The sequence below is a fragment of the Pelophylax lessonae genome, assembly GCF_965119305.1.
Source record: "Pelophylax lessonae genome assembly, chromosome: 12".
In the NCBI taxonomy this organism is placed as follows: domain Eukaryota; kingdom Metazoa; phylum Chordata; class Amphibia; order Anura; family Ranidae; genus Pelophylax; species Pelophylax lessonae.
In genome coordinates this window covers 74,870,537-74,897,254 of record NC_138779.1, presented here as the reverse complement: position 1 = coordinate 74,897,254, position 26,718 = coordinate 74,870,537, and the positions used below count along the sequence as shown (strand labels likewise).

The 26,718-nt window shown below is 41.5% G+C and overlaps 1 protein-coding gene across 2 annotated transcripts; it reads right to left on the bottom strand.

Moving 5' to 3' along the window:
• Positions 1–679: 679 nt before the first annotated feature.
• Positions 680–26,492, bottom strand: PERM1 (PPARGC1 and ESRR induced regulator, muscle 1). 2 transcript variants are annotated; one of them, XM_082274457.1, is made up of 4 exons: positions 26,314–26,492; positions 11,221–12,948; positions 10,983–11,099; positions 680–1,626 (listed from the first exon to the last, which is right to left on the bottom strand). In XM_082274457.1, the coding sequence occupies exons 2-4, from the start codon at positions 12,944–12,946 to the stop codon at positions 1,526–1,528; spliced, it is 1,944 nt and encodes a 647-aa protein (XP_082130583.1). In that variant the 5' UTR covers positions 12,947–12,948; positions 26,314–26,492; the 3' UTR covers positions 680–1,525. The 2 variants fall into 2 exon arrangements, with proteins under 2 accessions (XP_082130583.1, XP_082130584.1); XM_082274458.1 differs by lacking the exon at positions 10,983–11,099.
• Between the last annotated feature and the right edge of the window lie 226 nt (positions 26,493–26,718).

The window sequence follows — 26,718 nt, the reverse complement described above, 5'->3', positions numbered from 1 at the left end:
AAGCTAATGTACTGTGAGCTGCTGATGATATAAATTGTAGCAGGGGTTTTGAAAGGTGATGTGAAAACTATTTCAAGGGTTCTTCAGGGGATAAAGGTTGAAAAAGGCTGGCCTAGATGTTTTAAACAAACTCTATGTTGATAACTAGTATTATAGCAGGTAACCCCTTGAACCACTTCACGCAAAATTAAGCCATACCTTTATTATTCGGTTTTAGTTATATTACGGTGGGGTTAAAACCTTTATTAGGTATATGTGCTGTCTGTGTACCATTGGGGGAATTGCCCTTGACTTTTTGTCCTTCGAGGCACAACAGAGAGTGAGAAGAAATCTTTCAAAGTAAGGGAAATTCTTCTTTTAGACAGTTGTCACATTACCAGGTATCCCCATGGTGAAGATTTCCCATCACCTATTGTTCTGGTAATAACTCTAAAGTTTTGGGTTTCCCATCACTTTTCGCCTCGGTGACACTATTACAAATAGAGTGGTGAATCCCTCCAAAGCTGGGATAGACATACATTTTGAAGGGTAAATAAAAAAAAAAACAAAAAAAACAATAACGAACCCTTATCTTTATGTAAAATAGTAGGTTTTCCATCCACAGTCCTCTTGAAACTATATAACATTATGCTACACTATACCCAATATAATTATATTGTACTATATGATTGTTAACAAAATCATTCAAACAAGTCCTTCTAAAAGCACCCAATATGCTTTTATCTAAACGTTACTTTATTTGTTTGCCTTTTCCTGCAATATATGATATGATGTATTGTTCTGCTATCCACTAACAAAAAAGTTTTGAAGAAAGTCAAATCAGATAGGGACACAAGAGAAGCTTTTGGATAATGTCAGCCATGGGACAGAAATGGATGTAAATCTCATAATTTGCAGTTGTTACCAGAACAGTAGGTCAGGAGATATATTCTAAAAGCTACCCCTTTCTTGGTAACAACGGTGAAATTTAAACTGTCTACAGAGAGAATGTCCAGGTATCTAGGACGGGAAGAAGGGCAGAGGGATCCAACAGGAAAATATCAACCTTTCAGAGGTCCTATCCATTTATCACTCTAAAACAATAAGCAAGTCTTAGATAGAGGACCTGTGGATTTTCATCCTCTGCTGTGCATATCCACCTTTCAACTAAACCTAACATTTCAGCACCCTACAATATAAAATACCATTACTTGCAATACACTTCACATAGTTGGAAGACCCCAGGAATGTGTTCATAACTGATTAGCTCATGCCACGTTTCTCTCATATACTTGTTCCTTCAGCATTGTCCACCACTTGCTGTGAAATAAAACTGTCCAGTTTATGGAAACATTCAACACTGAAGCAGTGAGTTTACCTTATTGACCTAATATTGTTTTCAGTCGGAGAATAAAAAGGCAAAAAATCTATGAGCTACAGAGAAATCTGCATGCAAACTAGAGGCATTTGTATCCAAATTGCTGTAATTCCAGTGCAATCCTTGTCAATTCCTGTTATCTACAGTCCACCTTGTTGGTGGGTACATTTAAATCTCTTCCAAAGGCTCCAATGACGGACCCTGCCAGGTTCTCCTGCGCCTTCGTAAGTAGCGAATGGCAGAGACAGCACCAATGTTTGCAACTAGAGCTAGAAAACAAATATTAAAGGAGGGATGTAAGAATATTACATGTTGAGTCATATGACACATTATGACACTAAGAAAATATATTTATTTTTTCAGTTGCTACATGTCAGATTCAGTGATCTAAACTACATACAGGCGCATTTCATAAAATTAGAACGTAATCAAAAAGTTAATTTATTTCAGTAATTCAATTAGAAAAGTGAAACTCATATATTTTATATAGATGCGTTACACACAAAGTGATTTATATATTTCAAGCATTTCTTTATTTTAATTTTGATGATTATGGCTTAAAGCTAGTAAAAACACATAATTTAGTAACTCAGAAAATTAGAATATATATATATATAAGACCAATAAAAAAAAAAAAAGAGTTTATAATACAGAAATGTTGGCTTACTGAAAAGTATGTCCATGTACAGTATAGTATGCACTCAATACTTGGTTGGGGCTCCTTTTGCATTAATTACTGCATCAATGTGGTGTGGCATGGAGGCGATCAGCCTGTGGCTCTGCTGAGGTGTTATGGAAGCCCAGGCTGCTTTGATATCGGTCTTCAGCTCGGCTGCATTGTTGGGTCTGGTATCTCTCATCTTCCTCTTGACAATACCCCACAGATTCTCTGTAGGGTTTAGGTCAGGCGAGTTTGCTGGCCAATCAAACACAGTGATACCATGATCATGAAACCAGGTATTGGTACTTTTGGCAGTGTGGGCAGGTGCCAAGTCCTGCTGGAAAATGAAATCAGCATCTCCATAAAGCTGGTCAGCAGTGGGAAGCATGAAGTGCTCTACAGGGCTGCGCTGACTTTGGACTTGATAAAACACAGTGAACCAACACCAGCAGATGACATGGCACCCCAAATCATCACTGACTGTGGGATATTTTGCATTTCATTTGGAAATCAAGGTCCTAGAGTTTGGAGGAAGAGTGGAGACACACAGAATACATGTTGCATGAGGTCCGATATGAAGTTTCCACAGTCAGTAATGATTTGGGGAGCCATGCCATCTGAAGGTGTTGGTCCACTGTGTTTTATCAAGTCCAAAGTCAGCGCAGCCCTCTACCAGGAAATTCTGGTGCACTTCATGCTTCCCTCTGCTGACCAGCTTTATGGAGATGTTGATTTCATTTTCCAGCAGGACTTGGCACCTGCCCACACTGCCAAAAGTACCAATACCTGGTTTAATGATCATGGTATCACTGTGTTTGATTGACCAGCCATCTTGCCTGACCTAAACCCCATAGAAAATCTGTGGGGTATTGTCAAGAGCAGGGATCCTCAAACTACGGCCCTCCAGCTGTTGTGGAACTACATATCCCATGAGGCATTCTAAAACGGACATTTGCAGACTTGACTAGGCATGATGGGATTTGTAGTTCCTGAACATCTGGAGGGCCATAGTTTGAAGAACCTTGGTCAAGAGGAAGAAGAGAGATACCAGACCCAACAATGCAGACGAGCTGAAGACCGCTATCAAAGCAACCTGGGCTTCCATACCACCTCAGCAGTGCCACAGGCTGATCGCATCCATGCCACACTGCATTGATGCAGTAATTAATGCAAAAGGAGCCGTGACCAAGTATTGAGAGCACACTATACTGTACATGAACATACTTTTCAGTAAGCCAACATTTCTATATTAAAAAAAACATTTTTTTAATGCTTTTTTTAATGGTTTTAGGTAAGATTCCAATTTTCTGAGATACTGAATTTTGGGTTTTTACTAGCTGTAAGCCATAATCATCTAAAATAAAAGAAAGAAATGCTTGAAATATATCACTCTGTAACACATCTATATAATATTTTCACTTTTTGAATTGAATTACTAAAATAAATTATTCTTTTGGTGATATTCTAATTTTTTGAGATGCACCTGTCTATAATTTATATTTATCTGAGGTTTAAAAATACAGTAGATATAAAATCCTATACTCAACAAATAAACCTGATTTAAATCCTTTATCTAAAGCACATGTTGTCAAACTACTTTGAGTGGGACCTGACATCAAACCCTAATGACCTCCAAACTTCATCCTTTGCAAACATCACCTCAGGACTAATTGTTTTGTTAAATGTGATTCTTAATTGAACTTACAATATCTCACAAAAGTGAGTACACCCTTCACATTTTTGTAAATATTTTATTATATCTTTTCATGTGACAACACTGAAGAAATTACACTTTGATACAATGTAAAGTAGTGAGTGTACAACGTGTAAATTTGCTGTCCCCTCAAAATAACTCAACACACAGCCATTAATGTCTAAACCGCTGGCAACAAAAGTGAGTACACCCCTAAGCTAAAATGTACAAATTAACCCCAGTGTCAACATTTTGTGTGGCCACCATTATTTTCCAGCACTGCCTTAACACTCTTGGGCATGGAGTTCACCAGAGCTTCAAAGGTTGCTACTGGAGTCCTCTTCCACTCCTCCATGATGACATCATGGAGCTGGTGGATGTTAGAGACCTTGCCTCCACCACCTTCCATTTAAGGATGCTCAATAGGGTTTAGGTCTGGAGACGTGCTTGGCCAGTCCTCCACCTTTACCCCCAGCTTTTTTAGCAAGGCGGTGGTCATCTTGGAGGTGTGTTTGAGGTCGTTATCATGTCGGAATACTGCTCTGCGGCCCAGTCTCCGAAGAGAGGGGACCATGCTTAGCTTCAGTATGTCACAGTACATGTTGGCATTCATGGTTCCCTCAATAAACTGTGGCTCCCAAAGTGGCAGCAGCAGTCATGCAGCCCCAGACCATGACACTCCCACCACCATGCTTGATTGTAGGCAAGACACACTTGTGTTTGTACTCCTCACCTGGTTGCCGCCGCACACGCTTGACACCTTCTGAGCCAAATACGTTTATCTTGGTCTCATCAGACCACAGGGCATGGTTCCAGTAATCCATGTCCTTAGTCTGCTTGTCTTTAACAAACTGTTTGCGGGCTTTCTTGTGCATCATCTTTAGAAGAGGCTTCCTTCCGGAATGACAGCCATGTAGACCAATTTGATGCAGTGTGTGGCGTATGGTCTGAGCCCTGATAGGCTGACCCCCCACCCCTTCAACCTCTGCATTAATGCTGGCAGCACTCATACGTCTATTTCCCAAAGACAACTTCTGGATATGACGCTGAGCACATGCACTCAACTTCTTTGGTCAACCATAGTGAGGCCTGTTCTCAGTGGAACCTGTCCTGTTAAACTGCTATATGGTCTTGGCCACTTTGCTGCAGCTCAGTTTTAGGGTCTTGGCAATTTTCTTATAGCCTAGACCATCTTTATGTGGAGTGACAATCCTTTTTTTTAGATACCCAGAGAGTTCTTTGTCATGAGGTGCCATGTTGAACTTTCAGTGACCAGTATGAGATAGTGAGAGCGATAACACCAAATTGAACACACCTGCTCCAGGGAGGCAAAATGGCTAATTTGGACATTTTCACTTAGGGGTGTACTCACTTTTGTTGCCAGCAGTTTAGACATTATTGGCTGTGTGTTGAGTTATTTTGAGGGGACAGCAAATTTACACTGTTAAACAAGCTGTACACTCACTACTATACATTGTAGCAAAGTGTCATTTCTTCAGTGTTGTCACATGAAAAGACATAATAAAATATTTGCAAAAATGTGAGGTGTGTACTCACTTTTGTGAGATACTGTATGTACACTTTTTATATTAATGTCAATGTAATCTGAATTCCAGGCAAACAGCTAAGCACAAGCCTAAAATACATATAAGGGAGTTCTTTAACCTGATAAAGGATTTGCATTTCTCCCTCTTCTGAAATTTACTCAGCTCTGTCACACAGCACAGCCCTGACTGAAAGGGGAGAAGACTAGAGTTTTCTCTTCTGCAATTAAAGAGCAACTCAATTTTGCAAAATATCCTGACGGGTAGGCATTTTATGATAAAAGAGACTCTGTGAGCATCCACAATAGGAGCAGATGTGAAAGGTAACCAATCAGCTTCTATCTTTGATTTTCAAAGCATAGCTAAACAAGCTAAAGATAGAAGCTGATTGGTTGTCATGCTCAGCTGCTTCAGATTCTGTCTGCTCCACTTTTGATAAATTCCCCCTGCATATCTTTTCTACCACAAATGCATGCACAGCTCAGTCTACAGTCTTTTTTTTTTAAAGGATTTTGTTCCTGGATGAATAAAGTTACATTGTCCCATTCGATACACATACGTCCCATGGTCCCATTCATAGTTACATAGTTACATAGTAGGTGAGGTTGAATAAAGACAATAGTCCATCCAGTTCAACCTGTGTAGGTGTGTGTGGCTGTAATCATCTCGCATACCCCTGAATGTTCTGATCCTTGAGATGTACGTCTAGAAGTCTTTTGAAAGCCACCATATTACCTGCAGAAACCACCTCTTGTGGTAGAGAATTCCACAATCTTGTAGCCCTAACAGTAAAGAACCCCCCACGTTGCCTGAGGTTAAAACGCTTCTCCTCTAATCGCATTGTATGCCCCCGAGTCCTCATGCAATCCCTGCGACTGAACAGCTTTTCTTCTAAGCCTAGATCCCCATTGAGATATTTAAAAATTGCTATCATGTCCCCCCTCAGGCGTCTCTTCTCCAGGGAGAATAAATCAAGCGATTGCAGACGCTCCTCATACTCAAGGTCCTCCAATCCCCTAATTAGTTTAGTTGCCCTTCTCTGGACCCTCTCCAGCTCCAACACATCCCTTCTGAGGACTGGTGACCAGAACTGGACAGCATACTCCAGATGCGGTCGGACCAGAGTTTTATAAAGTGGAAGGATTATAGTCTTATCTCTGGAATACATCCCTTTCTTTATGCATGCTAATATTCTGCTGGCTTTGGCAGCTGCCGCTTGACATTGCATGCTGTTGCCTAGTCTATCATCCACCAATACTCCCAGATCCTTCTCCATTTTTGATTCTCCCAGGGGTTCCCCTCCTAACATGTATTGTGCTTTTATGTTGCTAGTCCCCAAGTGCAAAACCTTACACTTCTCCACGTTAAACCTCATTTGCCAAGTCGTTGCCCACTCCGTTATTTTGTCCACGTCATTCTGTAGGATATCTGCTTCATGATGTGCTGTTATTGCCCTGCCTAATTTTGTGTCATCTGCAAAAACTGATACACATACGTCCCATGGTCCCATTCGATAGACATACGTCCCATGGTCCCATTCGATACACATACGTCCCATGGTCCCATTCGATACACATACGTCCCATGGTCCCATTCGATACACATACGTCCCATGGTCCCATTCGATACACATACGTCCCATCGTCCCATTCGATACACATACGTCCCATCGTCCCATTGGATACACATACGTCCCATCGTCCCATTGGATACACATATGTCCCATCGTCCCATTGGATACACATACGTCCCATCGTCCCATTCGATGCACATACGTCCCATCGTCCCATTCGATACACATACGTCCCATCGTCCCATTCGATAAACATACGTCCCATTGTCTCAAACATTACACATACTTGCACATTATGGCAAAATCTCCAGGGGGGGCGAATTGTTTCTGCAGTTTTGTTCCACTTGAAATAACACTTAAAGAGTCTTATCTCTTCACTTGGCTGTGACTGGACAGTGAAAGAAGGACCAGCAGACTGATGAGCTTATCCCTCTGTCACTCTGCTCTCTCCTCCGATGAACATGTTTCTTGCTAGAACATGAGCACTGCAGTACAAAATACTTTCTCCTTCTTGACTACTTGCTTCTTCTCCATGTCTGAGCGCTGCTGTGCATTGGGATTGCGAGAGCCTGATACCATGTTTTAATGAATACAAAATTTTTTTTTTTTTTTTTTGTATCTTTTATGTCTGCTTTCAATTCAGCTTGAAATAAATAATTACCAAAATTGTGAATTAAATCTAATCTAAAGTATATTATACATGAAATACAGCAGAAAGTACTACCATGTAAACTGCTCATTGGAATGCTGTTTAAAAGCACAGCATTCTCATTTCACATAATCCATAATCAAAAAATACCAGCAACAAGCTGAAATGCATATGAACCAATACATGCTAAAATGCATCTGAAAAAAAGCTTCAAGTGTATGTTTAGCCCAAACATTTCTTTTTCATTTTGAATAGATTAGGGAAATGTTAAAACCCTCATCAGATTATTTTTTGCTGCTTCTGTCTCATTAGGCAGATTTCTCTTTACTTTTTCACCCGATGTTGCAACAGGAAGTGACACAGAATTTCTCTAGAGCAGGGGTGTCAAACTCAATTTCATTGCGGGCCGCATCAGCATTATGGTTGCCCTCAAAGGGCCGGTTACATCTGTAAGATTAGATGTCCAGGGCACCCCACGCACCCTTACATGAGACGTTAAGAGCCCCCCACCATCAGAAGTCAAGAGTCACCAACCCTTGCTTACATTACAATGCATCTCTTTACCTTGTGCTACTGGCAGGAAGAAGATGCGGCTGAATCTGGGAAGAAGAAAGTGCAAGGTCTGGAGGAGAACCAGAGAAGGGCTGGAGTCAGCTTACAGAGTCTGCTGAATGCTGAGTCCAGGGGAGGCAGAGACAAGGTGGTGTTGCACAGAGAGGTTCAGGATCTGTAGGAGGAGTTCTGTGCTCCTTGCAGTTGCAGACTGCTGAGAAGGGGGGCAAAGACGAGCCTTTCTGCAGCAGCACAGAGAGGCACAGGATTTGGCAAAGGAGCTTTGTCCTCTCTGCTGCCGATTACTGAGACAGGGGTGCCACATGAAATGGCCTGGAGGGCCGCATTTGTCCCGCGGGCCTTGTGTTTGACACCTGTGCTCTAGAGCAATGGTCCTCAACTCCGGTCCTCTGGGCCCTCTAACAGGCCAGATTTTAAGTATTACCTTGGGGAGATGCAGACTAAAATATTGCAATCACTGAGCAGCAAATTAGATCACCTGTGATGTAATTTAGTTATCTTGCAAACCTGGCCTGTTAGTGGGCCCCGAGGACCGGAGTTGAGGACCACTGCTCTAGAGTATGGGAAAATTGCCTCTCATACAGCTAGCACCAGAACAAGTGTTCATATTGGAATATTCACCCTTACCTTTTATGTCACCTCTAAAATGTTGGACTTTCCACTTTCTGTTCCAGTGACAATAGTCACCAAGACATCTAGACAGAGTGAATCTCTCCATCAAGGCAATAAAAAGGGTGCTAACGCTTGTATATAACGAACACACTGCCAATGCTCAAGTGGTTTACGATGTAGGAAATATGCTTGGCTGGAAACCTCCTCAGGTACACTGATCCAATTTTTAGGTTTTTAAGGGATCATTTATTGCTTGGCAGCTCTCATCAGATTGGGGATCTTCATAACTAGAATGACAGAAACAAGAGCGCGCAATACCTCAGACACCACTAAAATTCATAAAATTCATAAAAATACTCAAAAATGTATAAAAATCACAGGTATGTAATCGCCATATCTCTTCACATCTCTATCTATTGCACTTTATTGCAGTTTGCGTAAGAGGTCTTTCCATTGGTTACCCAGATGATACAGGTGTGAAGAGATCCAGTATTTGGGATATGGTGGTTACATGCATGTGATTGTAATACTTTTTTGACTATTTTTATTAATTTTAATAATGAAGTGGTTGCTGAGGCATTGCAATAGACTGGTGCATACTTTCATTTCTGTCATTTTAGGGTTCAAATTCTTCCCTACCACATTCCAAAAAAAAAGTACTGGCTACATTTACACTTTAAGATGTATAGGAAATGTAAAATACAGCTTAAGGGCAAACTAGCTTTCTGGGCTATGGGAACCTTTAAGGCAGATGTTTCTATTTAAAGTTAAGCTCCAGGCAAATTTAAAAGGACACCATTTAATCTGGGTATGAATTAGTTATAACATCATGAATTGTGTTTAAAATGCGGCTAATGTAAGTACCTGAAATCTGTCTTTATCTTAATATCGTATCATCCTCCTGCACATCAGAACTCAGAATAAGAAAGGACAGAGCAGTGGTGTGAATTGGGCTCTACCAGCGCTGTATTTTGGCCTAGGCCAACAAGGCCCAGGCCTAGGGCGGCACTTTGCAGGGGGGCAGCAAAAAAGCCACCCCCCCCCCCTCCACCTGAGACTCTATTGGCCACTGGTTGCTAGAACCGCCTCTCTCACCAGCCTCTCTCTCTCACTCACCCCCTCTCTCTCACCCCCCTCTCTCTCATCACCCCCTCTCTCTCTCTCATCCCCCCTCTCTCTCTCTCTCATCCCCCTCTCTCTCATCCCCCTCTCTCATCCCCCCTCTCTCTCTCATCCCCCCATCTCTCTCTCTCTCTCATTCCCCCTCTCTCTTATCCCCACACTCTCTCATCCCCCATCTCTCTCATCTCCCCCCTCTCTCTCATCTCCCCCTCTCTTTCGACCCCTCCCCTCTCCCTCCCTCACCCACCCCCTCTCTCTCTCCCTTCCTCCCTCCCTTGACCACCCCCCCTCTCTCTCTCTCTCTATATCTCATCCCCCTCTCTCTCCCTCACCCTCCCCCCTCTCTCTCTCCCACCCACCATCTTGTGAGACCTCAGGGGTTCATGCTTGTAGTCCTTCAATTTTGGAGGGAGACACATCCGTTTAAAAACGAGTGGGGCAAATTTACATAATGGGGGGGGGGGGGGTGCCCAATTTTAGTCTTGCCTAGGGCAGCACAAAACCAAAATACACCACTGGGCTCTACTGTACTGCACAATTCTAACAATAAAGAAGTAGAATCTTGAACAGGAAGGACAAGTGCAGGGATGATGTCATCAGTGTGCTGCCACTCCTTTATTGTTCAATTAGCAAGCTTGGAGCAGGGAAGTAACATGTCAGCCATGTTTCCTACAATCACACATCAGTACTGTTACAATTTCCTTTTTTTTTTTGGAAGGAGGAATATTAAATCATGTATATTACAGACTCCGTAGACCATATATGTGAGATAGAAATTGAAGATCCTGATGTTATCATTTTTAACTGGAATTCTATTTTAAAATTAAGTTACAATGGTTGTAGAAAGTGTAGAAAAGCGACCTTTAATAATTAGTGTTTGCGTCCACTGTGATGAAGCAGTGGGTTGTAAACCATATGTTGTCTCCTTGTGTTATTGCTGACAGCAGTCTTTCAGCGGCATTAGTACCTGTTTATCCAGCCACTCACTGCTTTATTACCTTTCCACAAGAATAAAGCCAGGCAGTTTGCCCTAATATTTATCACTCGTCAATAAAAGTTTAACTTTAACAAGTGTCTGATAGTCACGTTTTCTTAGTTTGTCTGGCTTATTCCCCACCATTATATTTTCATGTGGCAAAAGTTCCTCCTGATAAAGAAACCAACATAAATTAATTTAACAAACGTACTCTGAACACACCTGTTTTCCATCCATCTGAAGACTGCAAGTCGGAAGATTTTACAGCCCAAGATGCAAGAGCTAGAAACATCAAGCATGCGTCACTCCGGCTGGGGGACAAATATGGAACAAGAGAGCCTGCAAACAGACATGTGTGTAAGTAAAGCCTGACAGCATTAACAAAGCTGACTTTATTATAGAAGTGTTAATGTGTTAATATGATCATAGGATTAATTAGCAGTTACATCATTGCTCGTACCTGTTGTTGGTTCATTTGTCTCTTCAGATGTCCCACAGTTCAAATGAGGAATGATCTTTCCACCTTTGCCATGAAAAGCTTGCCTTTCTGTATTTTCTTGTAGTCTTTCAGGAACAATAGACTGGAAAATGTTGGTGGCCTTTGCGGCAGGCGGTATACTCAATAAGATGCCTTCCCTTTCCTGATGCTGAGGTTCATCAGCAAAAAAAAACTCATAGGCTTCAGGCCAGGAGGCAACAACTGAAGGTGATGAAGCTTCATCTACATTAACATTTGATTCTTCTGGTTTTTGGCCTTTACTTTTTATTGTTTTTTCATCCTCTTCCAAAAAGAAATATTCATACATATCTGGGGTGTATACGACTGCTTCTTGTATTGCTTCTTGACTTGCCATATTTGTTCCAATCTCAACAGTTGCAGATTCTGAAACATCATCAAAGAAAAAGTCATACATTTCTGGAAGGGTGAGGGCTCTACTTCTATATGATGGTGACTGGTGTTGTGTTGATAGGCTCCTACTGAACACAGTATGCTCACTAATTGTAGCAGGTACCAGGCTGCATACGGGATTTGTACCCTCAGCTCTGGGAGGTCGATACTGGTCATAACTTGACTCATGTAAGCTCACACTGCCTTTGTTGTGTAGCTCCTGTATGTTTAATTGAGTTTTGGATAAATCCAAATTCTCAATCAGGGGAACTTGGATATTTTGCTGCACGGCTGAGGAATCTCCAGGGGCTTTGGTTGTAAAGTGCGGGATAAAGTCCTGGGTATCATATTGTGTCACATTGGCTTTGAAAAGGTTTTTAGTAGAAACGTGGTTGTCCATACTATAAAGTGTTGAATTTGTGTTTTTACAGTCATCAATTTCATTTTTAGCAGTCAGTTGGTCATACTTTTCTGGGCTTGCTTGTAAAGTCGTCAGACTTGGCAAATAACACCTTTGAGGATCCTCTGTTGTGTTGGTTATACCAGAAATGTGTCTATTTGGTAGACACTCTGATAAGGAAGGGCATCTTTGATTATCCTTTGAAATATCAAGTGAATCTTTTGTATAAAGTAACTGAGCACTGGTTCTGGATGTATTATTAGTAGCTACAGAAATATTTTGTCTTTCGTTGGGATGACCCCTTTCTGACTCTCCATTGGAAATCACAGAGGGATTCATTCTTTCTGTGCTTTGAGCTTGGATATCATCTCTGTCCCTTTCATGGTGTTTGCCCCTTGTGTTGAGAGACCTCATACATTCTACAATACTTTCATTAACTGCCCTCTCTTGTGATTTTTCTATGGTTAAATAATTGTCCTTGGGTTTTGGACTTGGAATGCTTGTTCTACATGCTGTTTCCACCTTCTTGGACAACAGAATCTGTTTCTGACAAAGAAATCTAGCAACTGATCCAAATTCCTCCTCATCCTCGCTGCCAGACAACACATCATCACTTGAACCTATCCATTTGTAGGCTGAATGTATTGGTGGAGACAAGGCTACTGGCATGGTCTGGGGTTCCCTGTGGTCTCCCACTGATGGACATAAGCTGACCCGGATAAACTTTGGCTTGCTAGTTGCTGTGGAGCATATTGCATCTTCACGTTCTGTGTCACTCAGTAAAAGTTCCTCCTCTGTGGCCAAAGACACTTGCATTAAGCCACATTCCTCAGCCGTGGAGTAAAATTCCTCCCAGTCACGGTCACTAATTTGAATACTATATTCAAAGTTATCCATAGCTGCAAATAGAAAAACATACAATATGAGTGCATAGTGATAATATTAAGTCAAACTGTACATACAGTATCTCACAAAAGTTAGAACACCCCTCACATTTTTGTAAATATTTTATTATATCTTTTTTATGTGACAACACTGAAGAAATAACACTTTGCTACAATGTAAAGTAGTGAGTGTACAGCTTGCATAACAGTGTCAATTTGCTGTCCCTTCAAAATAAGTCAACACAAAGTCATTAATGTCTAAACCCCTGGCAACAAAAGTGAGTACACCCCTAAGTTAAAATGTCCAAATTGGGCCCAAAGTGTCAATATTTTGTGTGGCCACCATTATTTTCCAGCACTGCCTTAACCCTCTTGGGCATGGAGTTCACCAAAGCTTCACAGGTTGCCACTGGAGTCCTCTTCCATTCCTCCATGATGATATCACGGAGCTGGTGGATGTTAAAGACTTGCGCTCCTCCACCTTCCGCTTGAGGATGCCCCACAGATGCTCAATAGGGTTTAGATCCAGAGACATGCTTGGTCAGTCCATCACCTTTACCCTCAGCTTCTTTAGCAAGACAGTGGTCGACTTGGAGGTGTGTTTGGGGTCCTTATCATGTTGGATTACTGCCCTGCGGCCCAGTCTCAGAAGGGAGGGGATCATGCTATGCTTTAGTATGTCACAGTAAATGTTGGCATTCATGGTTCCCTCAATGAACTGTAGCTCCCCAGTGCCGGCAGCACTCATGCAGCCCCAGACCATGACACTCCCACCACCATGCTTGACTGTAGGCAAGACACACTTGTCTTTGTACTCCTCACCTGGTTGCCACCACACATGCTAGACACCATCTGAACCAAATAAGTTTATCTTGATCTCAGGGTTCCAGTAATCCATGTCCTTAGTCTGCTTGTCTTCAGCAAACTGTTTGCAGGCTTTCTTGTGCATCATCTTTAGAAGAGGCGTCCTTCTGGGACGATAGTTATGCAGACCAATTTGATGCAGTGTGCAGCATATGGTCTGAGCATTGACAGGCTGATCCCCCACCCCTTCAACCTTCAACCTCTGCAGCAATGCTGGCAGCACTCATACGTCTATTTCCTAAAGACAACCTCTGGATATGACGCTGTGCACGTGCACTCAACTTCTTTGGTCGACCATGGTGAGGCCTGTTCTGAGTGGAACCTGTCCTGTCAAACCGCTGTATGGTCTTGGCCACCGTGCTGCAGCACAGTTTCCGGGTCTTGGCAATCTTTTTATAGCCTAGGCCATCTTTATGTAGAGCAACGATTCTTTTTTTCAGATCCTCAGAGAGTTCTTTGCCATGAGGTTCCATGCTGAATTTCCTGTGACCAGTATGAGAGAGTGAGAGTGATAACACCAAATGTAACACACCTGCTCCCCATTCACACCTAAGACCTTGTAACACTAACGAGTCACATGACACTGGGAGGGAAAATGGCTAATGGGCCCAATTTGACATTTTCACTTAGGGGTGTACTCACTTTTGCCAGCGGTTTAGACATTAATGACTGTGTGTTGAGTTATTTTGAGGGGACAGCAAATTTGCACTGTTATACAAGCTGTACACTCACTACTTTACATTGTAGCAAAGTATCATTTCTTCAGTGTTGTCACATGAAAAGATATAAAAAGATATAAAAATATATTAAGATACAAAAATCTGAGGGGTGTACTCACTTTTGTGAGATACTGTACATTCAGTTTTCGGTAGACACTAAAGTTTTAATGTGGCCATATGTGTAGTGATATTTTTTTGATTTCCATTTGTGCAATTACAAACAATCGAATTATCATCAATTTAAATATTGATAATGCTACATATATAGTATTGTCCCACACTTTGAGATTATAAAATATAAAAAAATATGATCTATTAATCTATAAATCTTAACAATCTTTATACAATATAATCATGTAAACATTTTGAATTATTATTTGCTTTCAGTTATTTAATTGGAAGTGATTGAAAAAATTCCACCACTGGTTCGGCAGAGTTGAAATTGATTGGATAGAAGACCTTGATCAGCATTTTTCTCTAATTGCATCAGTTTAGTTGTGATTGGACACTGGAAAGGTTTGCACCAGTGGTGCCCAATGGTCCTCAAGGCATTCTGAGATTTGTTACACCCAAATGTTAAAATAGTGCTTACCAAATGTTCTGATCACCAGCAGAGTGCTTCCTAAAGCGGGGCCACGCATACATCTGCTGATCAAAGGTTCCCAGCCTCTGGTTGTTTGCCCATGTATGCAAGTATGGCACTTCTCCCCGAATTTACCACTTTCTCATTCAGGGGGAAGCATTGCACGTGCATGCGTGCGTAAACACCAATGCAGAAGCCAACAGCATTTAACACAGCACAGCCGTATACAACCATTTACTTGTACTGGTGGCTCCCCGGGCGCTAGAAAGTTCCAGTGAGCTGCTAAGCGCCCATGTGCATGAGGTCATATTTGTATTCATTTCATTCCTTAAACTCAGGATGAGGAATTGTAACAGCTGAGACAAATGTGGCGCATGAACTACATGCATATTGTCTAAACTGGAGAAATTAAACATAATATATTTATAATCTAAAACATTTTTGTTATTAGTTTTCAATACAGCGGTGAAGGAAAAAATCTCCCTTCACCAGGGCTTTAGTATGTAATAGAATCTGAAGCACTCAGAATAAGGATACTGGAAACATCAATCAAAGCCAGGACATTATCCAGTGAGTAAATGCCCGTGTCAGTGGTAGAGAAGCAAGCTTAAAGTCTAAGTATAGTTGAGGAAAAAAAAATAAAAATAAGCACAAGGGACATTATTTAAACAGCAGTGTGATGTATCCCTTGTGCTTTCTCACGGATTAGGTGAAATCTTCCTCTGTGGCAGCGATTCGGATGGAAATGAGGTCCATGAAAAGCTGTTCGATCTTCACATTCTAGCAGAGTGGCTACATGCTCAATCTCAGCTACAACGCTGTCCCAGTTACCTCTAGGATTCCAAGCCTGTTCCCATCATGTTTACAGCCCTGAGGAAGGGGAAGGCAATTCCCCTGAAACACGTTGGATTTAGCTGTTACCTGTGGATTTTTAAATTCAACTAACTTCTCAAATATTCATTGGAGATTATGGCGAACTTTTGTTCCAGGTGTACCCCCATACCCATCAAAAAAGGTTTGAGATGAGTCAAGAAGGCATGGAAATAAATGGTCAAGGCGTAATTGTCTACCACCTCCAGTCCACTTCAATAACCAATATGCATTAGACTAGACTGCTAAACAGGAGTAGCTGCTCTTAATTCCCAACTCTGAAAAAATTCTAAAATAAGCCCTTGCATTTGGGTGCGCCCACACTTCTAGGGTTAGCTGCTCGTTTAGTCAAGGAGAGAAGAAAAGCACTCTAAATTACCCAATCCTCTGCTCCCCAGCAGATGGTGCTACCTCATTCTTCAGGAACTTAGGATTCTCATCAATCACTTTAGGAGATATATGAAGTCAGGCTACAGGTAATAGACCATTTGGCTCTGAAGAAGAGGGGAAACCCCTTGAAATGTCTCAGCCTTTGTAGACCTGCATGGCCTCTTCCCATGATAAAAAGTTTGTGCAATGGTTTCTGGATTATATTGATGAACTTGTTTATACATTGTGAGTATATTTGCTTTTATCTTATCAATAAATGGTGTATAAGGACAATGCGCTAGGCTAGTGTGTCCTTTCTTTTGTTTTCACAGTGTCCAGTGCATTAGGACTACCTCAGTCCTAAGAGGACAGCAAAGCATGGTTTGCATTCGAGACTTTGGAGCAGAGCAGAAACAGAGAGGATCAATTGACTTCGAGCACCACATTGCAGGGCAGGATGGTGTTTTTCAGTATTATCTTAGTCTTGATAACATAACAGTTTTTTTTCCGTTCAACCCAGCAGGCTGAAAGCAAAAAACTGAAGAGCTCCAATCCGATGTTAGTATAGCAATCTCCCTTGCTGTTCTATTGTGTTCTGACAGGGGAAAGCCCCCCCTCCCACCAGAGCACACCAGTCAGCGCTCTCAACCATGTAAGTAAATCTACTTTCACAATTCCGGTTGACCTAAATGAGCTATTTAAGGACAAGTTAACCTTTACAATAAAAAATTAAAAATGCAGTCTTTTTTGCAGGTAAAAAAATATGTACATTTATATATATATATATATATATTTTTTTTAAATTTTTTTTTTTTTTGTTGGGAGCCTGGAAAGCATTGCACCCATGATCAGCAGATTGTGGGTGCTATGCAGGGCTCTTGCAGACTCAGCAGGGAGAATCAATGAACTACCGCCACGCTCAACAGGGCCGTGGTAGTTTATTGAGAACTACATGCCGACAGCCTCAAAAACTGTCGTTTTCTGATTCACAAAACACTGTGAATGGATGATGTGGCCTGTTTTTTTCAGACAGGGAGTGTCAGGGGGAGCTGGAACCAATGCATCTGTAACATGTTACACCCTAAATATGGGTGTAACATGTAATATTTTGCAAAAGGTGAACTTATCCTTTAACTCTGCACCCCCCCCCCCCTTCTGCAACGGATAATTTCCCGGACTTGGATGTTAAGTAGCACAGTCTCAATGTAAAAATTGCCGCTGACCCTGTTTTATTGTGCATATTTTAAAAGTAAACATCTCTCTCATCTACATTCTAATTCTGTCACAAACCTTTGCCAAACTGTGATAGTTGGTTGCCCAGAATTGCAGGATCAGGGGTCAGAATTATGCTGAAAAAATTGTTGCACATACTCTGCCAAATTTGACTACATTTACAGGGGTGCATGGGGAAGGCCAGGGGCAGCCACTGGTCAAAATCATTGGATTCTTGCTGGTGGTCTCAAACGCCTCCTAAACACACCGGGTTGATTTACTACAACTGGAAAGTGCAAAATCTGGTGCAGCAGAACATGGTAGACAACTGGCTTCTAACTACAGCCTGTTCAATAAGGCTTTGACAAAAAACCTGGAAGCTGATTGGTTTCTATGCAGAGCTACACCAGATTTTGATTTCCAGTTTTAGTAAATCAACCCCAATGTGTGTGACCAGCAGCACCCTGTACAAATCAATCAATGCTCACCAGATTTCCCAGGGAGCCAAGCCTTGAATCAAACTCCTGTGGACAGATAGAGGTACCAGCTTACAGGTATAGAGACATCCTTAGTAGATGCGCTAAATGAAATGCTCACCACATGGAGCCAGAAAGATTTTTATAGTGTAGTATGGCTACTTTTAAAAGACTCTTGGACGTACATCTCCAAGATCAAAACATTCAGGGGGTTTGGGAAATGAATATGTCCACACACACCTACACAGGTTGAACTGGATGGACTATTGTCTTTATTCAACCTCAACTACTAAGTAACTATGTAACTATGTAGTATAAACTATTTGAGTAAATTATAAAAACATGTACATGTTCATGATTACAAAGCAAAAGCTAGGCTCACATCAAAAAGTCCACCGCTCCTCAAGAACAGATGCGGCGGACAGACGCCAGTGTATAGGCCCAGTCCTGGACGCGTTTCGTGTCAGTACACGTTCTCAACAGGAATCTGCACCCATACACCTGTGTAAATGTAGCCTTGAGGAAGATCTGAATGTAATCGATTTGAATCTAATTTTCGATAACTGATCCGGAATGTATCTACCCACACCCATTTATAGAAATATTTTCTGTTTTTTTTCCTACTGGAATGTTAAAGATGTCAACAACGTCTTCACAGAGACCTGCATGAAGAAACGGTTTCTCCATGTGTGGTTTACACATAAGTAGTTCATGTCTCCCAGATTATCTCATCAGGTCCAGGCGAGGGTCAGGTCACTGAGAGGTCTTTACAAAAACCCCACCTGAACACGACATGACGGCCTGTCAAATACATTTCTGCAGTTAATGAAATGTAATCCAGAGTATGGAGTACAAAAAATGTGGTAGGACACATGCTGAAACTTCAAGGACCTGATTTACTAGTATGCCTGTACACAGCAAGCATAGCTCCCAACTGTCCCTGATTTCGAGGGACTGTCCCTGATTGGGAACAAAGTCCCTCTGCCCCTCTTTCCTCCTCATTTCTCCCTCATTTTGGTCTGATCTATATCGTTGTATATAAAATGCAATATTTATCTTTCAAAAAGTGTATCCCAGTGCTAAACCTTTTATCCATTTTGTAAATTGCTGCGTTAACAACTTTGTACATTTTAACCGCTTGCCGACAGCCGCACGACGATTTACGTCGGCAGTCAGCCCCTCACAGGCAGAGCGACGTAGGGCTACGTCGCTAGCCTGTGAGGGTCTAGGGAGCGAGCGCACGCCGCCGGAGGCGCGCTCCCGCGCGGTCACGGACTACCCCGCGCGTGTGCCCGACGGACCCGGTCACTCGCGATTGTCGGTTACAGAGGGAGAAAGGCAGGCAGCTAATGTAAACAAAGCCACCTGTCATTCCCCCCTTACATATGTATAGCACTGATTACTGCAGTAATGTCACTGGTAACCCCAAAAGGGTCAAAAATGTCAGTCAAGGGTCCGATCTGTCCGCCGCAATGTCGCAGTACCGCAAAAAAAATCGCAGATCGCCTTCATTAGTTGTTAAAAAAAAAAACAACAAAAATGACAAAAATCTTTCCCTTAGTTAGTAAACGCAATAACTTTTGCGCAAACCAATCACTTTTTGCGATTTTTTTTACCAAACATAGGTAGCATAAAATAAATTGGCCTAAAATGTTAAAAAATTTAGATGTTTACATTTTTTTTTGGGAATTTCATATAAAAAAATGTGAAAAATATTGTTATTTTTGCAAAATTGATGCTCTTTTTTTGTTTATAGCGCTTGATCAAAATATCGCACAGGTGATCAAATACCACCAAAAGAAAGCTCTGTTTGTGGGAAAAAAAGGACGTCAAATTCGTTTAGGTACAGCGTCGCACGATCGCGCAATTGTCCGTTAAAGTTACGCAGTGCCGAATCGCAAAATAGGCCCTGGTCAGGAAGGGGGTAAAATCTTCCGGGGCTTAAGTGGTTAAAAGCCAATATAAAGGAATAATAGTGGTTAAAAAAAAAAAAACACTGTTTACCTAATTGTTTTTTTAATACTAATGCTAATTAATACTTATAATTCTCCTTTAAGGTGGTGTGGCAGGAGGTGTGTCCTATTCCTACATACTTTTTCTAATAGGCGTCCCTCATTCCCATCTGAAAATGTTGGTAGGTATGAGCAAGGGTTAATATGAGCCTGTCTATCTCTCCGTTCCTTCATGACCTTGGAATAGTCAGTCACAGCATGCACAGTCAGTTCCAGACACTTGAGGTTTGCTGAGGGGGAACAAATCCTTCATGGCCGGTATCTGGTTGTTTGTCGAATGGGATTATTTCCCTTTGGCGTGTTTTTATTTTTAAACTCTGTTTTACAAGTTTATCCTCATATATTATTAAAGTCCGAGGTGTCTCACATCCTGCGTGCATGCACGGTTATATGCTCAGCTATATTCTGTGTTGTAAGTGTTCTTTCACACCAGAATAAGTACACAAACACATACAGACAAGGTTATAGACAAATATTCTTCAGCGCACAATTTACAAAGTAAACTCAATGGCGCTCAGTAGCAGCTAAGGAATAACAGAACTCCAAAAAAGTCTCTAATAAATACAACACTAAAATCTGGTTATAAAAAGTCTTCTCAAGTATGAATTCTTAACCACAAAACGACCGCCCACCGCAGTTTTTTGAGTGAACCAATTATTGATAAAATGAAGCACCACTACACGGTTATTTATTAAAGGTCATAGTATATTGAAACAATCTGTAATTAATGTATATATGATAATGATGAAATATCTATTATTATTGATGGGGTAATATGTACTACATTTTTAGAAATGAAATTATATAGCTTAGCAAAAAATCGGTTATGTTCCACACGGAAGTAATTGATTGATTTCCACATCCTATCTATACTATAGTATATCATTAATAAGAAAGAGAATCCTCTATACAACGGCCTCGGGGTGAATACTATTAATGTTTTTGGCCGGTTCATGTCTTAAGTTTTTTGCTTAAAGTTTCTTGCACATAGTTATATTAAACAATGGGAGTATTATGCATTAGAGATATAGTTACGGATACAATGAAGTGCATCCGGTTTGCATAAATTAATGACAAAATCAAGGCGGGAGAAAAGGCGGGCTTAACCGAATCCTTCCGCATAAAACCAAGCTGACACGCAGCGCACGTACCACTTCCGAAGACGTCATATCTCTGACGAAACGCGTCAAGTTGGTACGCACGCTGCCTCGCTCTGAGCTACTGCTGGACCGCACGCCGGTTACACCACTTCCGGGTACGGCGCAAACAGCGGAACCACACCAGCGTCCTGTCATATCGTGCCGCGAGGCAATACAGGAGCTCAGTAGCGGCAATCTACCTACTATTTGACCCTCAAACGGGCACCCCCTTTTTTGCTGTGACCCCTCACTGTTTTTCCTTGCGAGTTTGCACAAGTGTTTATACTGTTTTTGGAGGTTTTACCACAGTGTTTTTATGGACTTTTTACCGGATGTTTTTAATATGAAGAGTGTGTTTTACAATGTGTTCGAGTGAAAATAAAGGTCGTTACCTTTTTACACTATGAGGAGCATTTTCTTTTCTTGTTTATCCCGAGTGTATATGGGCTCAACACGGAACCGGATCATCTGAAACCAGGAGATACACACAAGCGCATATAGATTCTTTTTGGCGTATGCCATAAGAATCCACTACATCTGGTAAGTGGGCTACCTTACCTTTGAGCAATGAAGGGTGAAACAGAGGGTCACTGGAGTCACCACCGACCGCAAATTGCACGAAAGAGACTTTTTATACAGCACCTTGCACTTTAGTCATGTTTCTATGGACTGTCACTAATATATTTATTTATATTAATCTCAGTAATATTTTTGCACGTATTCTTGCCACATATTAATATTTTTGCACGTATTCTTGTCATTTGTATATATTGTTTTTGTATTATATTGTATGGGTAATTGTTGCACTATATATTTGAGTTTATTGGAGTGATCCACACTCATTTATTTTCACTTACAGTATATCAATATTTATAATATTCACACCGTTGATTAACCCATTATTTAAGCTGTTCATTTAGTTAGAAAAGGGTAGCGCAGTATTTCCCTATCTCACACATACAGACAAGGTTATAGACAAATATTCTTCAGCGCACAATTTACAAAGTAAACTCAATGGCGCTCAGTAGCAGCTAAGGAATAACAGAACTCCAAAAAAGTCTCTAATAAATACAACACTAAAATCTGGTTATAAAAAGTCTTCTCAAGTATGAATTCTTAACCACAAAACGACCGCCCACCGCAGTTTTACTGCGGCAGGCAGCCGCTCCTAGGCAAAGCGACGTTATACTACGTCGCTCGCTCAGGAGACTCTAGGGGGCGAGCGTGCACTGCCAGCGGCGCACTCCCATCCCCGCTCGTTAGCTGGGGAGCCAGTGCGTGTGACCGGCGGCTCCGATGGCCGCCGGCCACTCGCAATCTCCCCCCGCTGACAGAGGACGGACGGCTGATGTAAACACAGCCATCTGCCATTCTCCCTGAAGTAATCACAGAGGCTATGTGATCCTGCTATATAGGATCGCATGTCTCTGTGATTACTTCACAAGCCACGCCCCCTGACAGTTAGAATCAGGTCCCTAGGGACACATTTAACCCCTTGATCACCCATACTGTTAACCCCTTCCCTGCCAGTGTCATTTTTACAGTAACAGTGCATATTTTTAGCACTGATTACTGTAGTAATGTCACTGGTCCCCCCCCCCCCCAAAAGTGTCAAAAATGTCAATAAAGGGTCCGATCTGTCTGCCGCAATGTTGCAGTCCCGCAAAACAAAAAAAAATTTTAGATCGCCGCCATTACTAGTAAAAAAAAACAATAAAAATGACATAAATCTTTCCTGTAGTTAGTAAACGCAATAACTTTTGCGCAAACCAATCAAAATACGCTTATTGCTATTTTTTTTACCCGAAATATGTAGCAGAAAACAAATTGGCCTGAAATGTTAAAAAAATTTGAATTTTACATTTTTTTTTGAGAATTTCATATAAAAGAATGTGAAAAATATTGTAATTTTTTTTCAAAATTGTCGCTTTTTTTTTGTTTATAGCGCAAAAAAATAAAAATTGCACAGGTAATTAAATACCACCAAAAGAAAGCTCTATTTGTGGGAAAAAAAGGACGTCAATTTAGTTTGGGTACAGCGTCGCACGACCGCGCAATTGTCCGTTAAAGTAAAGCAGTGCCGAATCGCAAAATAAGGCCAAATCCTCCGGGGCTAAAGTGGTTAAAGTGGAACGAAAGACAATTTTTTTTTCAGTTTGGATGGAGTAAGGAAAGGTTATAAATAATCCCTGTCAGTTTTGTTGTCATCTGTGTTCCATTGGGGGGGATTTCTTTTCATTTCCTGTCCCATAGCTAAAACAGGAAGTGAAAGGAATTCTCTTCAAAGTGAGGGAATCCCTGTTTGTCACCAGAATCATTGTCCCCATTGCAAGGATGTCCCCTCTATGCCTGTTCTGGAAATTACTTTCACTTTCAATCCCAGTCCTGATCCCAGGACAAATTCAGATTGCGAACTTAGCTAATGGGGACATGGACTGCAATTAAGAACCTGACAGGTGTTCTAATCCCTCTCCACTCTATACAAAAGGAAAAAAAAAAGTTTTGCTTTTAGTTATAGTTATAGCATTAAACCCACATCATTAAAAACTATTAATAAATGCTGTATTATATGCTGTTCACAATCAGTCATTATGGCATTCGTTTTCAGTATTCTACAAAAAAACCTGGTTGATCCTACTGTTCTTCTCCCCCTACTGTCCATGTCCCCACTGCAGTTAGGGATTTTGCAGAGGTGTGTTGGCAGCTCTGCACATGCTCAGTTTTCAGTGAGTTTCTATGCTAAGCATTTCCTCCCTATCACATCTGAGCAGCCCATGTGACTATAGAGTCACACATGTGGGTGTATACACAGTGGTAAATGACCCCTCATTCCCTCCCTCCTCCTCTTCCATGCCCACTAACCAACTAAACACAATGGGGGTGGAATATTACAACTTGATTGGTTGAGGCTTCACCTCCCTATTAATCTAAGACACAGGCTGGAGGGGCATGACACAGAAATCTGCTCACACCATGTTATTGCCAAAAACTAATAAAGATTTGATTTAAAATATATATTTGTATTACAATTTAAAAAACTTTATTGATATTGATAATTTATTTACTCTGTATTCAAAGGGTTGTATATCTATTATTTTGAACACGTAACAAGTGGCAAAGGACTAGAAGCTCCTCCTGCCACTGTTTCCCTACAGACAGGCTGGGAAAGAGCTGGGTCATGTGACAGCTGTATATCAATTAGAAAAAAAGGTATTTTTTAAAATCAAAATAATTACAGTGCCATCATCCATATACAGTAATCCCCCGCTACATCGCGGTTCAGTTTTTGCGGTCCCGGTAATTCGCGTTTTTTTTTGTAATGTTATTTTACTATATAAATCATTAAAAATGAAATATTTTTGTGTTTTCCATAGCTCTTGCTATGTCTCTTAGTATCTTTTATGTGTTTAAATGAGTTTCTATTGTTTTAAAAGTGTGTTTAAAGACCTTAAAATGCTTCTACACGTACAGTGACAGTAAAAAAACATGCCTACAATGCATTTTAATAGGGTTTTCCTATTTCGCGGAATTTCACTTTTCGCGGCTGGGTCCGGAACGTAACCCCCGCAATGGAGGGGGGTTTACTGTACAGAAAGAAAAGGGACAATATAAATGAAATGGTGGCAAAGGGACAATATAAATGAAATGGTGGCAAAGGGACAATATAAATTAAATGGTGGCGTTTATTTACTAACGCTGGAGAGTGTAAAATCAGGCCTACTTCTTCATAGAAACCCATCAGCTTCTAACCTCAGCTTGTTCAACTAGGCATTGGAAATAAAACCTGGAATCTGATTGGTTTCTATGCAGAAATGAGCCTGATTTTGCACTCTCCAGCTATAGTAAATAAAGTGTGTGTGTTAGTATCACGTTAACTCTAAAAAGTACCTTCTATTACTCCCAGCCTCCTCCAAATCTTTAACTTTCCCTTTTTTTTATTTTTTTGCTGCTGTGCTCTGACCTCCTGTTAGAGGTTGGCTCAGTTCATTCTCCATGGTCCCAATGTACACTATATTGTCAAAAGTATTGGGACGCATTCCCATCAACTAATAGTATCCCAGTCCATAGGGTTCAATATTGAGTTGGCCCACCTTTTGCAGCTCTAACAGCTTCAACTCTTCTGGGATGGCTGTCCACAAGGTTTAGGAGGGTGTGAATGGGAATCGTTGATCATCCTTCCAGAAGCACATTTGTGAGGTCAGGCACTGATGTTGGATGAGAAGGCCTGGCTTGCAGTCTCCACTCTAATTCATCCCAAAGGTGTTTGATCGGATTGAGGACAGGACTCTGTGCAGGCCAGTCAAGTTCCTCCACCCCAAACTCGCTCTTCCATGACTTTATGGACCTTGCTTTGTGCACTGGTGCACAGTCATGTTGGAACAGGAAGGGGCCATCCTCAAACTTTTCCCACAAAGTTGGGAGCATGAAATTGTCCAACCCACGGAACCCTGGACTAGTGTATTGTTTTAACCTGACTATGTAACTAACTATAAGTAACAGGTTATTGACATCATTCAAGTTACAGGAAGTGCTGATATTCATAGCAGCCAATCGGAAGTTAGCAGAAAAGTGTGGACACCTGATTGCAAATTCCTGATTGCTAAATGCACATTGGAAAAGATTGATTCATTCTGTCACACAGCAGGACAATGCTTAGCAGACATGAGACAGATTATGAGACACATATGAGACAGATTTACTGCAGGATTGGAGCTTAGTGCATAAAATATACCCCCCCCCCCCCCGGCAACTCCAAAGTAGCACTACGGCAATACAGAACCTGCCCTGATCCCGAGTGTAAATCCATCTCACCTTCAGGGGTAAATCCATCCCAGACCATTGCAGAACTGTGCGATTGCAGATGCAGAGGTCGTAAATTTACAATAAATTCTCCTTGTATGCTCTCTTCTAAACGAGAACCAGACTGATTTTCATGTGCGTCTAATTTGCTTTTTAGATCTCCCCCAGGAGTTGTGACTTCAGAATCACTATCCGATTTGTTTAAAATAGTAATTAAATGGACAGTAGAATCAGAAATGTGAAGCCCTGATGGACTCCTGACTTAGATAGGTCCCATTAAAACCTGTTCTAGAAGGACATATCCCCCTTCTGAAGGAACTTTCTGCAGCACCTTACCTCACAATCGTCTCCTCATAGTATGTTGACCTCTTGGAGTGTCTCTAGTTACCCCCGGGTGCTACGTGCTGTGGGACACACAGGTACCTCTCATGACTGTCGTGTCCATTCAGGTGCTGAAAATAGGGCCTAGGGTGTGCTAGTAAAGCACGGGACCAAAACTCTCTGTGAAGGCATGCCTATAAATAGCGAGCGCAGACAGCACCCACCGAAGTCACTAATAAGCTGTGGTGACGCTGCTGACATGGGGCTGGCCAGACGCTTAAAGGTCCAGTCCTTTCCAAAGTCAAAAAAATATTTTTGTAACCCCTGTCCAGGGGCGGACTGACAACTCATGGGGCCCCCGGGCAATAAGAGATCATGGGGCCCCCTGTGTCCCCGTCCACACTCAAGCCACACCCACAC

Coding starts and splice junctions, on each gene's coding strand:
- PERM1 (XM_082274457.1), bottom strand. CDS start 12,946: ATGGATAACTTTGAATATAGTATTCAAATTAGTGACCGTGACTGGGAG. Junction 11,100..11,220: donor GACAAATGAACCAACAACAG/GTACGAGCAATG, acceptor GTCTGTTTGCAG/GCTCTCTTGTTCCATATTTG. Junction 1,627..10,982: donor TTCAGATGGATGGAAAACAG/GTGTGTTCAGAG, acceptor TTTGTTTTCTAG/CTCTAGTTGCAAACATTGGT.